Source organism: Ranitomeya imitator, chromosome 9, assembly GCF_032444005.1.
Source record: "Ranitomeya imitator isolate aRanImi1 chromosome 9, aRanImi1.pri, whole genome shotgun sequence".
Classification (NCBI taxonomy): Eukaryota; Metazoa; Chordata; class Amphibia; order Anura; family Dendrobatidae; genus Ranitomeya; species Ranitomeya imitator.
In genome coordinates this window covers 8,176,557-8,192,777 of record NC_091290.1, presented here as the reverse complement: position 1 = coordinate 8,192,777, position 16,221 = coordinate 8,176,557, and the positions used below count along the sequence as shown (strand labels likewise).

The following is a 16,221-nucleotide window of genomic DNA, read 5'->3' as shown; positions in this document are numbered from 1 at the left end:
TTCATTTTGGATCTATTTAGGGGAAAAAACAAAACGAAAGCCTAGTGGCGTTAGGCCCCTTCCTCCCGGCGATCGTCTCTCCACATTGTACTGTTGCTGAGGTTTATTTTTTCTTCTCTTTGGAAAAATAACAGTGAAATCTTCTGTCCTGTGTTTTGCCGTCATCGTCTCATCTGTGATCCGTGAATCGTAACTTTCTTCCTCCATCTGTCTCTTTGTGCTCATGTGTTCGTCTTGTCTCTGATTGGCCGCTGATGTTGTCATGTGACGTCCTCAGTGTCTGCACAGCATGTCCGTGATCACGCAGCAGCGCCTTCTCGCCTCCGATAACAAGGTTCTTGCCGTTCTTTCTATTTTCACACTTTCCTTTTATGATTTCATCTAGAAATAAATGTACGACGTCTGCGGCGTCGCTTCTTGTCCTCGTGTAGGTCTGATCTTAAAGGGATGGTGACTCCTAGCTTTCTTCCCCTATTGAGTTAAGGCCCCATAGTGCTGTATACCCCCCCCCCAAGTTTTTTAATTTTCTTACATTACAGAACTATGGAGATGGAAGGGCATCTTCTATGGGCTGCAGTGTTATAGGAGCTGTGAGGGTGTGGGTATGCTCTGTGGAGGTGTGGGCATGCTTTGGAAGTTGTGGGTCGCGGCGGTGGGTCGTGGCGGTGCCCCGGGGGGGGTCGTAGCGGTGCCCCGGGGGTCATTGTGACCATCTCCTATAAATTCTGCATGGTCTGTGTGACGATATGTCCACGGAGAAGTGATCTCTGCAGATCAGGGCTGCCGGCCTCAGCGGCCAATGAACATTTCAGGACTTTTTGTAATCTATAACTCATTGGGTTTTCTCCTAGTACACAGAGGGGATAATATTGGGCCCCCGTGACCTCCATAATGTCTTGGGGTTCTTAAAAGCCGATATCCCTGGGCCCTGTGGGGTAATGCCAGGACTTTTTACCCGTCCCGCTCTCTGGTTGTGGAGAAGCCCTCCATATAACCCAGTGCCTTCCTTGTGTTTTCAGGCTTCCTGTCCCCAGTAATCAGTGCCAGGTTGATTAGGTCTCGGTGCTCTCAATGAACTGTGGGGGGCATGGAGGGTCGGGGGGACTGTGCCCGCGCCGGTCTCTATATCTGTATGTCTTTTTGCTGATCTGTATGCCATGTATATAGCACTGTGGCTGACTGTGCTTCCCTGCTGTAGGCCCTGGCCAGTATGAGCCTCAACACGCAGCCCATCCTGAACCTGGACCGATTCCACGAGAGCTCGGAGGCCGCCATGCTGCGACCCCACAGCGACGCGCAGGGTACGCCCTCCACCGAGTTCAACCCTCTTATTTATGGGAACGACGTGGATTCTGTGGACGTGGCCACACGGTAAGACCTGGGTCACCCGCATTCATTCGTCTTATCATGGTATAGGGCTTATTGGCTTTGCCACGTTTGGGGCATATACAGGTGCCCGTCACTCACACCGCTCCACTCCCTGCTGCTGATGTCTGTGTGGTAGCGGCATCGACTTCACAAGACGCCGCCCGATGGAGGAGAAATAACTTGCACACCACACGGGGCTTGTTCTGAGGTTTGCACGGTTATTGCCATAAATTTACACAGAGATAACCCTGAGCAGGCGCACATCCAGAGCCCTGATGAGTGCACGGATGCCGTGTGCCATATGTAGCTGTATAGATCGGCTTCAGGAGTCCGTTCTATACAGAGATAACTGTGAGCAGGCGCACAGCCAGAGCCCTGATGAGTGCACGGACGCCGTGTGCCATATGTAGCTGTATAGATCGGCTTCAGGGGTCCGTTCTATACAGAGATAACTGTGAGCAGGCGCATAACCAGGCCCTGATGAGTGCACGGATGCCGTGTGCCATGTGTAGCTGTATAGATCGGCTCCACGGGTCCGTCCTATACAGAGATAACCATGAGCATGCGCACAGCCAGAGCCCTGATGAGTGCACGGACGCCGTGTGCCATATGTAGCTGTATAGATCGGCTTCAGGGGTCCGTTCTATACAGAGATAACTGTGAGCAGGCGCATAACCAGAGCCCTGATGAGTGCACGGATGCCGTGTGCCATATGTAGCTGTATAGATCGGCTTCAGGGGTCCGTTCTATACAGAGATAACTGTGAGCAGGCGCATAACCAGGCCCTGATGAGTGCACGGACGCCGTGTGTAGCTGTACAGATCGGCTCCGGGGGTCCGTCCTATACAGAGATAACCATGAGCAGGCGCACATCCAGAGCCCTGATGAGTGCACGGATGCCGTGTGCCATATGTAGCTGTATAGATCGGCTTCAGGGGTCCGTTCTATACAGAGATAACTGTGAGCAGGCGCACAGCCAGGCCCTGATGAGTGCACGGACGCCGTGTGCCATATGTAGCTGTATAGATCGGCTTCAGGGGTCCGTTCTATACAGAGATAACTGTGAGCAGGCGCACAGCCAGGCCGTGATGAGTGCACGGACGGCGTGTGCCATGTGTAGCTGTATAGATCGGCTTCGGGGGTCCGTCCTATACAGAAATAACCGTGAGCATGCGCACAGCCAGAGCCCTGATGAGTGCACGGACGGCGTGTGCCATGTGTAGCTGTATAGATCGGCTTCGGGGTTCCGTCCTATACAGAGATAACCATGAGCAGGTGCATAACCTGAGCCCTGATGAGCGCACGGACGGCGTGTGTCATGTGTAGCTGTATAGATCGGCTCCACGGGTCCGTCCCATACAGAGATAACCATGAGCAGGTGCATAACCTGAGCCCTGATGAGTGCACGGACGGCGTGTGCCATGTGTAGCTGTATAGATCGGCTTCGGGGTTCCGTCCTATACAGAGATAACCATGAGCAGGTGCATAACCTGAGCCCTGATGAGTGCACGGACGCCGTGTGTCATATGTAGCTGTATAGATCGGCTTCAGGGGTCCGTTCTATACAGAGATAACTGTGAGCAGGCGCACAGCCAGGCCGTGATGAGTGCACGGACGCCGTGTGTAGCTGTACAGATCGGCTCCGGGGGTCCGTCCTATACAGAGATAACTGTGAGCAGGCGCACAGCCAGAGCCCTGATGAGTGCACGGACGGCGTGTGCCATGTGTAGCTGTATAGATCGGCTTCGGGGGTCCGTCCTATACAGAAATAACCGTGAGCATGCGCACAGCCAGAGCCCTGATGAGTGCACGGACGGCGTGTGCCATGTGTAGCTGTATAGATCGGCTTCGGGGTTCCGTCCTATACAGAGATAACCATGAGCAGGTGCATAACCTGAGCCCTGATGAGCGCACGGACGCCGTGTGTCATGTGTAGCTGTATAGATCGGCTTCAGGGGTCCGTCCTATACAGAGATAACTGTGAGCAGGCGCACAGCCAGGCCCTGATGAGTGCACGGACGCCGTGTGTAGCTGTATAGATCGGCTCCGGGGGTCCGTCCTATACAGAGATAACCATGAGCAGGTGCATAACCTGAGCGCTGATGAGTGCACGGACGGCGTGTGCCATGTGTAGCTGTATAGATCAGCTCCGGGGGTCCGTCCTATACAGAGATAACTGTGAGCAGGTGCATAGCCTGAGCCCTGATGAGTGCACGGACGCCGTGTGTCATGTGTAGCTGTATAGATCGGCTTCAGGGGTCCGTCCTATACAGAGATAACTGTGAGCAGGCGCACAGCCAGAGCCCTGATGAGTGCACGGACGGCGTGTGCCATGTGTAGCTGTATAGATCGGCTTCGGGGGTCCGTCCTATACAGAAATAACCGTGAGCATGCGCACAGCCAGAGCCCTGATGAGTGCACGGACGGCGTGTGCCATGTGTAGCTGTATAGATCGGCTTCGGGGGTCCGTCCTATACAGAGATAACTGTGAGCATGCGCACAGCCAGAGCCCTGATGAGTGCACGGACGGCGTGTGCCATGTGTAGCTGTATAGATCGGCTCCGGGGGTCCGTCCTATACAGAGATAACCATGAGCAGGTGCATAACCTGAGCCCTGATGAGCGCACGGACGCCGTGTGCCATGTGTAGCTGTATAGATCGGCTTCAGGGGTCCGTCCTATACAGAGATAACTGTGAGCAGGCGCACAGCCAGGCCCCGATGAGTGCACGGACGCCGTGTGTAGCTGTATAGATCGGCTCCGGGGTTCCGTCCTATACAGAGATAACCGTGAGCAGGTGCATAACCTGAACCCTGATGAGTGCACGGACGCCGTGTGCCATATGTAGCTGTATAGATCAGCTCCGGGGTTCCGTCCTATACAGAGATAACTGTGAGCAGGCGCACAGCCAGAGCCCTGATGAGTGCACGGACGCCATGTGTAGCTGTATAGATCAGCTCCGGGGTTCCGTCCTATACAGAGATAACCATGAGCAGGCGCATAACCTGAGCCCTGATGAGTGCACGGACGCCGTGTGTCATGTGTAGCTGTTTAGATCGGCTCTGGGGGTCCGTCCTATACATCTCACTGCTTACATGATGGCCGGTCCAGAAGAGCGTGCGGACACTGAGCAGACGGTGCACTTCGCGGCTGGCACTGCCTGAATTCATAGTATGCCGGCAGGAAGCGCAGATGAGGAGCCAGAGTGAATGTAAAGGCGCCCGGTCCATCGCCATAGAGTAAGAGCTGTGCAAAATAAATCGAATGGATGAAAAACGTATTTATAATACATGAGATGGGATAGCCATGTAAATCCGCACTGACTGGCCCATGACCGCAGTTCCTGCTCCACACAGATGTCGCTGATGAAGACCACCCTCGGGCGAAACGTTGGGCGATGTCTGTTTTGACTCCATCAAAGTAGATAACACTGCAGTAAGACCTGTAAGTGCCACCTTCTCTCTTGTGGTGCTGAGGTTTGTACTTTGAGAAGTCTGGATCACCAGTCCCTTCCTTGGCGCCCTATATAAGGACCGCGCTGCCGGACTTTCTCCTTCACTGAGATGATCCAAGCTTATCCTTATGTAATGGCGGCGTCCAGTGCAGTAATGGTTTCCTTCAATAAACTTTGCTATCAATCTGCAGCACAGTATGGTGGTCCATCGTGCAGATTTAGCTGTGGATGGAGTCCTGCGGTGGCACCAATGGCGGAGATATAGGCTGCACATGTCCGTCTCCCCTTATACGCCGATGTTGCAGCATCGGACTTTAGGGTTCCTGAATTTAGAGTCTTTTTTGATGGGAAATGTTCTTGAAGCAAATAATCGTCTTTCCAGCATTGTGGCCCATGTAACACTCGTCCTCATTCTCTTCCACCTTCAGGGTCGCCATGGTCCGGTTCTTTAACTCTCCCAACATGCTGCATGGTTTCCAGTTTCATACCCGGACTCTGCGCCTCTTCCCTCGCCCCGTGGTGGCTTTCCAGGCTTCTTCCTTCCTGGCCTCGCGCCCCAAGGCGTCCCTCTTCTCCGAGAAGCTTTCCAGAACGCAGGCAGTGGAGTACTTTGGAGAGTGGTCTCTGAACCCCACTAATTTTGCCTTTCAGAGGATCCACAACAGTAAGTCCCTGTCTCTTCCCTGTGTCTCGTTCTCTGCTGCCCTTTATGACACTTGTTCTCGCCTTTCAGACATGTTTGACCCGGCGTCTATTGGGGATAAGCCTAAGTGGTATGCCCACCAGCTGCAGCCCATCCATTATCGGGTGTACGATGCCAACTCCCAGCTTGCTGAAGCCCTCAGTGTCCCCATGGAGCAGGACAGTGATTCCGATCCTACTGATGACAGGTCGGTCATTTTTCACGACTGGAAAGCCCAGATGGTTGTGTTTTGTGCTTTGGCTTTCCCCATTACATTAGAGGCTGATGTACGGGATAGATGGTAGGATGCCTACTAGTGATGGTCCGACCATGGGGTCACCACAGGACTTTTGAGTGCAGGGATGGTCATGCCAGCCCGCCACATCTCTATTCATTGCCTATGTGACTGATGAAGATATCTGGGCACTGTTATTTGTCAGTCCCATAGACAATGAATGAGAAGGTTTTCCACCACCATGGAAATGGGGGGTTTCCAGGCCTCATTAGTCCGGGTCGATGGTGATCTTTGCTGTTGGATCTCCAGCAATCTGCAACGTGAAACCTGAGGCTCCCATAGATCCAGTAATGGCAGCGTTTCCCTATGTAGTAACGGTGCAGCTTTCCATGAATGTTCCCTGACGACTTGTTGTGTTTGCAGCGGCAGCGACAGCGTGGAATATGACGACTCCAGCTCTTCGTACTCTTCCCTTGGAGACTTTGTCAGCGAAATGATAAAATGCGACATCAATGGGGACACGCCGAGTGAGTGCATGTCAGGCACGTGATCGAATGGATGAATCTTCTGTGGGTTCAGTTCACATCACTGCGTTTTCTCCCTGCAGATGTAGATCCACTAACGCATGCAGCTCTGGGAGACGCCAGCGAAGTGGAGTTTGATGATTTCCATGAATACGCCGGAGAGGTGGAAGAAACTGCACCAGATAGTGAGAACTCTCCCGATAACAACCAGCCGCGCTCGGGATCCAGCACCACGGCCAGCAGCAGCCCCAGTACGGTCATCCATGGAGCCAACACGGTACGTGGGAACCTTATGGATAATGGGGTCAATTGCCTGTAAAAAACATCTGGTGTTGAAGGCTGGGACGCCGTAAGTCAAGGCTGACCTCCCTAGTTATATGTTTAATATCCAGATGTCTTATAAAGCCCTTTGATATCTCCGTAATCCGTTCAGACCCTGGCTTTTTGTCCCCCATTTTGATCTGACACCTTGCAGTTTGAGAGACTGATTTGGGGCTGGTAAGACTTGCAGACCCTGTGCGGACCACCCTGATGTTTTAAAACATTTGCCGATCTGAAACTTAAAAAACAAAACTTTAAAATAAGTTTAACGTCGTCTTTTCACCAATATTTCAGCAAGAATCTGCAGACTCTACTGAGCCCGATGAGAAGGTTTTGGGGGTCCTGCAGAATCACTTACCTGCTTTGGCGCCCACATTCAACCGGCTGGTGATGGAACGACGTGAGAGCGAGGCATCCGTCGGTGGGGAGGCGCGGAGACGCGAGTACGACAATCCGTATTTTGAACCACAGTATGGATTTCCACCAGAGGAGGAGAATGAGGAGCGGGAAGAAAGTTACACCCCGATGTTTAACCAGACAGTCAATGGCACCCGGTAAGATCCCAACCGTCCCCCATACATGTGGAAGCGCGCCCTTTTCTCAATATGCACCATGTGATGACGATCACCTCTGTAGAATCACATCGTCTTCACTCCTGCTGGTCGTCTTCTGTGATTTTCTCTCTGTTGTCAGTTCCCACAAGCCTCTGCTACGACCAAACAGCCTGAAACTAGCAAGTGATTCTGACGCAGAAACGGATTCTCGAGGAAGCTCGCCCACCTCGACCGTGTCCAACACCAGTAGCAATAATGAAGGCTTTGGGGGGATCATGTCCTTTGCAAGTAAGTGTGGCAGTGGGAAGGTTACTGTGCGTCAGATCTGGTGTCTGAGTGTGTGTTACGCAGTTGGAGTCTTGTCTTTAAAGAGATTTACCCATGGGCACCAGGGGAATGTGGCGCAGTCGTGCCCTCGTGGGGCGGAGGTGGCGCTGTCGTGCCCTCGTGGGGCGGAGGTGGCGCTGTCGTGCCCTCGTGGGGCGGAGGTGGCGCTGTCGTGCCCTCGTGGGGCGGAGGTGGCGCTGTCGTGCCCTCGTGGGGCGGAGGTGGCGCTGTCGTGCCCTCGTGGGGCGGAGGCGGCGCTGTCGTGCCCTCGTGGGGCGGAGGCGGCGCCCTCTCATCCTCTTAACTCTCTCCTTCCAGGTAATCTATACAAGAGCCATAGCAGCAGTTTCAGCTTGTCCAGCTTAACCCTTCCAACCAAGAGCAGCCGGGATAAGGCCACTCCATTTCCCAGCTTGAAAGGTAAGCGCTCCCTCAGTGATGGTATGACATAGGGAGGTATTCCATACAGCGCAGAAGGTAAGTGCTCTCCCAGTACGGATGCAGAGCACATCTGGACAACGACTCCCATCATGTCCCCATGGAGGTAAGTTGTGCATCTTCCATGAACCATTCCATCGTATCCATCGCTCTTCCGCGGCTTTGCAGAGTGACGTGAGATCGCTGACATTTGTGTTTTGTCATTGCCTTATTGTTTTATTTAAATTTTGCATGCTTCTCCCACTCGGGGGTCAAAGGTCAGCAAGAAGTGGCAGGGCAATTGGGAAAAGGTCAGTATGTTCTCCGGCGATCTTTGTATAGCCATTAACCAAAGATCGCCTTCAGTGAGTGGGATTTGGAAGAGCACGGCTGGGTGTTTGCTGCTGTGTGCGCTTGTATAGACTGCTGTCACTCTGGCATATGAGTGTATGTAGGACCCGACTTACAAGATGGCACCGCAACTTTTTTTGTTCTTTTAAGCTGCATTGGCCTCTGATAATTATCAGTGTGACTATGGCGAATATACCTGGGATTTGCATAACTAGCAATTTTCCTTTACAACAAACAGATTGCTGCTCCAGTGTCCAGTGTGGGTGCAGCGTCCCCCAGAATCTCTCATGCTGCGCCCTCTGCTCTGTGGGTGCAGCGCCCCCCAAAATCTCTCATGCTGCGCCCTCTGTTCTGCGGTTGCTGCGCCCTTTTTCTCTGCGGGTGCAGCGCCCCCAGAATCTCTCATGCTGCGCCCTCTGCTCTGTGGGTGCAGCGCCTCCCAAAATCTCTCATGCTGCGCCCTCTGTTCTGCGATGCAGCGCCCCCCAGAATCTCTCATGCTGCGCCCTCTGCTCTGTGGGTGCAGTGCCCCCATGCTGCTCTCATTCTGCGCCCTCTGTTCTGCGGTGCAGCGCCCCCAGAATCTCTCATGCTGCGCCCTCTGCTCTGCGGGTGCAGCGCCCCCCAGAATCTCTCATGCTGCGCCCTCTGCTCTGCGGGTGCAGCGCCCCCAGAAGCTCTCATGCTGCGCCCTCTGCTCTGCGGGAGCAGCGCCCCCAGAATCTCTCATGCTGCGCCCTCTGCTCTGCGGGTGCAGCGCCCCCCAGAAGCTCTCATGCTGCCCCCCAGAAGCTCTCATGCTGCGCCCTCTGCTCTGCGGGTGCAGCGCCCCCAGAAGCTCTCATGCTGCGCCCTCTGCTCTGCGGGAGCAGCGCCCCCAGAATCTCTCATGCTGCGCCCTCTGCCCTGCGGGTGCAGCTCCCCCAGAATCTCTCATGCTGCGCCCTCTGCTCTGCGGGTGCAGCGCCCCCATGCTGCTCTCATGCTGCGCCCTCTGTTCTGCGGTGCAGCGCCCCCAGAATCTCTCATGCTGCGCCCTCTGCTCTGCGGGAATACAGAGAGGCTGGTAGTGCGGCACGGGGACGCTGCGCATTAGTCTGCAGTCAGGTTAGATGCCGCCGTTTGTTCCCAGGTCCTCCTGCTTCTTTCCTCTTCCACTTTTGCTCCTTGTAGGCAGCAGGGACACTTTTTAGTTTGCAGACTCCTTTCGGTTTTTCGTTCATTCTTCCCCAGTAACATGCAGGAGCCGTGCCGCTCTCTGGGGGGTCGCGATCCCTCATCTCATTAACCATTTCATGAAGTGGGTGCGGATTTGGCCTTGTGGGATCAGGTTTGCTACGGTAAAGCGTAAGTGCATGCGTCCTCAGCAGTAATAATGAGGAGGGGTCTGTCTGGGCGATTATGTAGCCGCAGCTGCGGGGTTGGACGGGCTTGTACTGATAACTGCTTCACGATGTGGAGTATCGGGGTCTCCGTACTATCGGGGTCTCCATGCAGTGGGAATATTCCAGTGTAGGCAGCCAGCTGTGTTTTCCGATTGATCGGTTGCCACTAACTTTGCATTTTTTGTCCCAGTATTTGGGCTTAATACTATAATGGAGATAATTGCAGACTCCGGGCCCGCGCCTGCAGAAGGTGGGTGCCTGTAGCATAAGCTCTGCATGTTGCCCCCCGCTCTGCCACCCGCCATATTGTGCTTCTCATTGGTCGCCATCTGTCATGCTGTGCCTTGTGGTTCTTGTATGTAGTAGTAGTTTTTTAGCCTTCCGGTCATGACGCCGGTCTCCATGTTTTCCCCAGGTCACGGGTTGTGCCACGCTCTTTTCTCCAGTGTTTCCTCCCTGCGCTCACTGACCGGTGGATTTACTCCTTTCCTCAGTGACTCTTCTGAGATCCACAGCTCAGTCGGCCTCTTTCCTTCTCACATTCTCTTTACAGCACCCATCATTATTTATCACCATCTCCCCCAAAAATGGGAAAATTAAAAGTTGTTAAAATGTCTCTTTTGCTTTTTCCTGGGTGATGAGAAATGAGGACATTTTACAGCTTTCACGGTGATTTCAAGAAGTTTCCTGACCAAAGTTGGATTTTAGTGATGATCAAATAGATCCTCAGGACCCTGGCGCAGCGGCCATGTCAGTAGTCCGTGGCCTAAGGCCCAGAGCCCTGCGAACCATCTCTTCCCGGCCTAAATCCCGGCACCTCTTTCCATTAATCGGCCTGGCGTGACATCACATCTGCGTTGTGCCGCCACAGAGACCATCGCACCAGACCTACTAATCGGAAGTGACGCTGGCAGCTAGGAGGAGGTTCACAGGGCTCCGGGCCGGTGGCCACGGACTACTGAAGTGGCCGCTAAACCAGCGTCTGAAAATCTATCAGATATATGCAATCATGGACTCCCGATGACTGGGACCCTCATCTGGTCCTCTCATAGTTTTTCTTTATTTTTTTGTTTTTCTCTTTGGCCAATTCCAGAAGTGTAGTCAGCAGGAAGGAGAAGTATAAAAGCTTCCATTATAGCTCCCATTCCTGGTACCTCCACTTCTGGCATTGACTCAAAAATCAGCATCAAAACTTCATAAAAAAAAATAGTTTGCAAGCCTCAGAGCATCGCTCCCGTCCATCTGCATTGCAAAGCAGCCGTGATGTAGGTCGCCGGGCAGCTTGTTCAAGGACCTGCAAATCATGCAGAGAAAATCAGCAAGGGGCCCGACCGTTAGTTCTCAACCCTCCAACTATCGTAATGTTGTGGCAGATCCTTTTAATAGTCCATGATTTTAAAAAGAGAATACCCCTTTAAATAAACATCTGGCAAACTTTCCTATCACTACATCACATGACTGTTTGCCGTCCAGGCTTCTCGGAAAGCTGCAAAATGCCCCCATGGCGGTACCGAATATTATCATTACCCAGAACAACATATGTGACTCTATGGAAGAAAACTTCGCTGGTTTAGATTCAGTGGAGATGATTTGAGTTTTTTGGGGACATTTTTGTGTTTGCTGAAGTTTGCGTCTCCGTAATCTGGAATTTCCAATAATGTTTTTTTATTATTTTGCAGCCAGCAACAGGCGAGCGCTCGTAGATCACAAGTCTTCGGTGATAAAACACAGCCCGACCGTGAAAAGGGAATCTCCTTCCCCTCAGGGCAGAGCAAACAATTCCGGGTAAGTGCAGACGCTTTATCCTCTGCATGATGAGGCCGTTGTATTTACCATTGTGCCGTTATCTGACACATAGGACCGTCTACGACGGCTGTTTTCAGCTCGGTACCAGAGAATGTTGAAAATTTTCCAGCATGTCATCCCTTAAAGGGAATGTCTGTAGGATTCATCCTCCTAAGCCATCTATATGGGCATGTAGATCACAGAAAGCTGAATGAAGCAACACTTTTATATCTGCGATCCGATGTCTTATTCTAGAGATATCCATGTTTTTATTATGTAAGTGAACTGTTAAGATCTATGGGTGGGACATAAGTCTCTCCAAAACTCCGCCCCCAGAGATTATTGTAAATACTGGGCTTTACCAGTGTGAGAGACATGTAGTGACTGACAGTCCGCTCTCACGCTCTCGTTTTTGTAATTCATGATGGCTGTCATTAATCTTAATTTTCGGTGATTAGTAGCAGTCTGTGTCCTTGTGACCGTCGGTCATTTCTCCTTTCCTGCAGTGAGAACCAGCAGTTTCTGAAGGAGGTGGCGCTCAGTGTCCTCGAGGGTCAAGGTGTTGGGTGGCTGAACATGAAGAAAGTCCGCCGGTTGCTGGAAAGCGAGCAGCTTCGTGTCTTTGTCCTGAGCAAACTGAACAGGTCCATCCAGACCGAGGAGGACGCGAGGAACGAGGTCATCCAAGAAGTGGTGAGTGCGGCCTCGTGTCTTCTATGCCGGGGTCATCACGGAATATTGTTAGCATATATGGATGATCGAATGGATTCATAGGACCCTGGTCCAGCAGTCACCTGACTGGGAGCCACCCATGACCTGGGAGATGGGAAGCCCCCGCAAATGGTGGCTACGGATCACTACACCCAGATCCTTTTTGCCAGTGACTCTCCTAGTTTTTCTCCCCCTAGCAGATATGGTGCTCACAGATCACTACACCCAGATCTTCTCTCCCCCTAGCAGATATGGTGCTCACAGATCACTACACCCAGATCTTCTCTCCCCCTAGCAGATATGGTGCTCATAGATCACTACACCCAGATCTTCTCTCCCCCTAGCAGATATGGTGCCCACAGATCACTACACCCAGATCTTCTCTCCCCCTAGCAGATATGGTGCTCACAGATCACTACACCCAGATCTTCTCTCCCCCTAGCAGATATGGTGCTCACAGATCACTACACCCAGATCTTCTCTCCCCCTAGCAGATATGGTGCTCACAGATCACTACACCCAGATCTTCTCTCCCCCTAGCAGATATGGTGCTCACAGATCACTACACCCAGATCTTCTCTCCCCCTAGCAGATATGGTGCTCACAGATCACTACACCCAGATCTTCTCTCCCCCTAGCAGATATGGTGCTCACAGATCACTACACCCAGATCTTCTCTCCCCCTAGCAGATATGGTGCTCACAGATCACTACACCCAGATCTTCTCTCCCCCTAGCAGATATGGTGCTCACAGATCACTACACCCAGATCTTTTCTCCCCCTAGCACATATGGTGCTCACAGATCACTACACCCAGATCTTCTCTCCCCCTAGCAGATATGGTGCTCACAGATCACTACACCCAGATCTTCTCTCCCCCTAGCAGATATGGTGCTCACAGATCACTACACCCAGATCTTCTCTCCCCCTAGCAGATATGGTGCTCATAGATCACTACACCCAGATCTTCTCTCCCCCTAGCAGATATGGTGCCCACAGATCACTACACCCAGATCTTTTCTCCCCCTAGCACATATGGTGCTCACAGATCACTACACCCAGATCTTCTCTCCCCCTAGCAGATATGGTGCTCACAGATCACTACACCCAGATCTTCTCTCCCCCTAGCAGATATGGTGCTCACAGATCACTAAATCCAGATCCTTTTTGCCAGTGACTCTCCTAGTTTTTCTCCTCCTAGCCCATATGGTGCCCACAGATCACTAAACCCAGATCCTTTTCTCCCCCTAGCCCATATGGTGCCCACAGATCACTACACCCAGATCCTTTTTGCCAGTGACTCTCCTAGTTTTTCTCCCCCTAGCCCATATGGTGCCCACAGATCACTACACCCAGATCCTTTTTGCCAGTGACTCTCCTAGTTTTTCTCCCCCTGGCCCATATGGTGCCCACAGATCACTACACCCAGATCCTTTTCTCCCCCTAGCAGATATGGTGCCCACAGATCACTACACCCAGATGCTTTTCTACCCCTAGCAGATATGGTGCTCACAGATCACTACACCCAGATCCTTTTCTCCCCCTAGCAGATATGGTGCTCACAGATCACTACACCCAGATCTTCTCTCCAGTGACTCTTCTAGTTTTTTCTCCTCTTAGCACATATGATGCCGGCAGGTTATTCGCCCCCAGGGCAGAGCTTTATATTTGTCCACCTTATACCTCCTCTGCCATGTAGATGCTCACACTCAGTTTTTCCGTTTCCGCCTGTAACGTATGACTGTCTGTTGGTGGGCGTCCATGGCCCCACCTGCCTCTGTATCGGCACAATTGCCCCTCTGGGTCGGACACGGTCGTCCTTACAGTTCTGTTTTGATTTAGGAGGTCAGCAAGAAAGTCTACAAGGGCATGCTGGACATACTGAAGTGCACGGTGTCCAGCTTGGAGCAGTCGTACGCCAACGCTGGCCTGGGTGGCATGGCGAGCATCTTCAGCCTCCTGGAAGTCGCTCACACGCACTACTACAACAAAGGTAAAGGCCGGCGGGTGATCGGCGGCGGAGGACGTGCTGGCGGTGCCGCTCTTTGTACATAACCTCATTGTTCCGATCTGCTACTAACTTCCATGTTTTCTTCTCTCCTCAATCTTTACATCTTCTCTTCCTACCTGTTTTTTTTCTCTTTTACGCCTCTACTAAGAACCTGAGAAAAGGAAGCACAGTCCTACTGCCGATGGCACTCTGACCCCCGTGTCTAGGGATTCAGTGTCCGTCCCCCGAGGAGAGTCTCGGCCTGCCCCACAGCTGCCCGCCCCCAAGCTGCCAGCCCAGCAGCTGCTTCCTCGCCCATCAGGCCCCGCTAGTCGGGCGGCACGACAATTTGACACTCGGAGTCTCAAGGAAGAGAATTTTGTGGCTTCCATTGGTGTGTATAGAGCAGAGGAAAGAGAACATGGGCTAATGCTGCCCGAACCCACCACATCACCCACCGCCGGCATCGCTGCTGTCCCTTCCCCGCCACCAAACCACCATTATCCGCTCCAGGATTCAGTCCTCAGTAGCGTGACTCGTAGGAAGTGTTCGTCTGTGGTTGTCTGCTCCATCTGTAATGTGTGTTTGCGTCACGTGTGGGAAGGACTGAGCGATGTCCGCCATCACGGAACCCTAGAAATCAATGAGTCTGTAGGGGCTGCATGTTGGCAGCTCTTCTCTCTGCCTGTTCCTGATTTTTGCACGGCGGCTGCAGAATTTTTTTTTGTAGCATAACTGTGTAGATGATTCCGCAGGTTTTTGGGGTGTGTTATGCCGCAGATGGCGCCGCGGGGCTCTTACTGCACATTTTACCCTTTTCTATCGGATTGGGTGAAATCCACACTGATAACGCAGAAACAATTGACAGAATCTGCACCAAAGCCGCAAACCACCTGTCACTGAGAATAACCTCCTCCTCTTCAGGTTCTGCAACGTTCTGTGGATTTTCAGTGTGGAAACTCAGCACATAAAATCCACACCAAATCCGCTACTTGTGAATCTAGTTTTAGAGGATTTAGTGCAAATCTGCACACAAGATCCCCATCAAATCTGCCCCGCGTGCATTTATCCTAAGGTTGTGTCCACATAAGTAATTGTGCGCAGTCACTGTCAGATTTGCCCTTCTGTCCCTTTATCACAGTGGGAGAAATCTACAGGGAAAATCCACATTGTAAATTGAATGGGATTTTTCTGACAGAATGTTGATGAGATTTCATAAAATATTCTGCTGCCGATTCCAAGCTGAATATCCACGTCTGTGCAGTCCCATGTAAATGTTTCCTGAGATCCCCCATACCGCCCATTCATCTCTATAATGAGCGGTGATTATTGTGATCCCTTTCTTGTTCTCTGGGATGATGGGGACCCCCGACTGCTGAATTATATCCTGGTACCAGGACCAGAGTCAATCTTCATGTCACTTTTTGACTCATATTTTGGGAATCTGTCTGGATGATTGGTGGCGTCTGTATGGATACGGATGTGTTTAGAGATAAGCTGATCGATTCGCAGGGCCCTGGTCTTGTGGCTGCCTCGGGCAGGGCCCTGGTCTTGTGGCTGCCTCGGGCAGGGCCCTGGTCTTGTGGCTGCCTCGGGCAGGGCCCTGGTCTTGTGGCTGCCTCGGGCAGGGCTCTGGTCTTGTGGCTGCCTCGGGCAGGGCCCTGGTCTTGTGGCTGCCTCGGGCAGGGCCCTGATCTTGTGGCTGCCTCGGGCTGGGCCCTGGTCTCGGGGCTGCCTCGGGCAGGGCCCTGGTCTTGTGGCTGCCTCGGGCAGGGCCCTGGTCTTGTGGCTGCCTCGGGCAGGGCCCTGGTCTTGTGGCTGCCTCGGGCAGGGCCCTGATCTCGGGGCCGCCTCGGGCAGGGCCCTGGTCTCGGGGCTGCCTCGGGCAGGGCCCTGGTCTTGTGGCTGCCTCGGGCAGGGCCCTGATCTCGGGGCCGCCTCGGGCTGGGCCCTGGTCTCGGGGCTGCCTCGGGCTGGGCCCTGGTCTCGGGGCCGCCTCGGGCAGGGCCCTGGTCTCGGGGCCGCCTCGGGCTGGGCCCTGGTCTCGGGGCTGCCTCGGGCTGGGCCCTGGTCTCGGGGCTGCCTCGGGCAGGGCCCTGGTCTCGGAACTGCCTCGGG

At 53.1% G+C, this 16,221-nt stretch overlaps 1 protein-coding gene across 28 annotated transcripts in view; it reads left to right on the top strand.

Annotated features, from left to right (window-relative positions):
* The window catches only part of MADD (MAP kinase activating death domain), a 66,728-nt gene that overhangs the window by 25,841 nt on the left and 24,666 nt on the right, over positions 1 to 16,221 (top strand). For 14 of the 28 annotated variants that reach the window (XM_069739799.1, XM_069739783.1, XM_069739782.1 and 11 more), the window contains exons 8-19: positions 1,199 to 1,371; positions 5,250 to 5,485; positions 5,555 to 5,711; positions 6,162 to 6,265; positions 6,346 to 6,539; positions 6,878 to 7,137; positions 7,277 to 7,425; positions 7,783 to 7,884; positions 11,297 to 11,402; positions 11,909 to 12,095; positions 13,956 to 14,106; positions 14,273 to 14,497. In XM_069739799.1, coding sequence (XP_069595900.1) covers positions 1,199 to 1,371; positions 5,250 to 5,485; positions 5,555 to 5,711; positions 6,162 to 6,265; positions 6,346 to 6,539; positions 6,878 to 7,137; positions 7,277 to 7,425; positions 7,783 to 7,884; positions 11,297 to 11,402; positions 11,909 to 12,095; positions 13,956 to 14,106; positions 14,273 to 14,497 — 2,044 coding nt within the window. Of the gene's footprint in view, positions 1 to 1,198; positions 1,372 to 5,249; positions 5,486 to 5,554; positions 5,712 to 6,161; positions 6,266 to 6,345; positions 6,540 to 6,877; positions 7,138 to 7,276; positions 7,426 to 7,782; positions 7,885 to 9,807; positions 9,868 to 11,296; positions 11,403 to 11,908; positions 12,096 to 13,955; positions 14,107 to 14,272; positions 14,498 to 16,221 lie in introns of all 28 variants that reach the window. The other 14 variants (XM_069739788.1, XM_069739777.1, XM_069739794.1 and 11 more) reach the window with 2 other exon arrangements.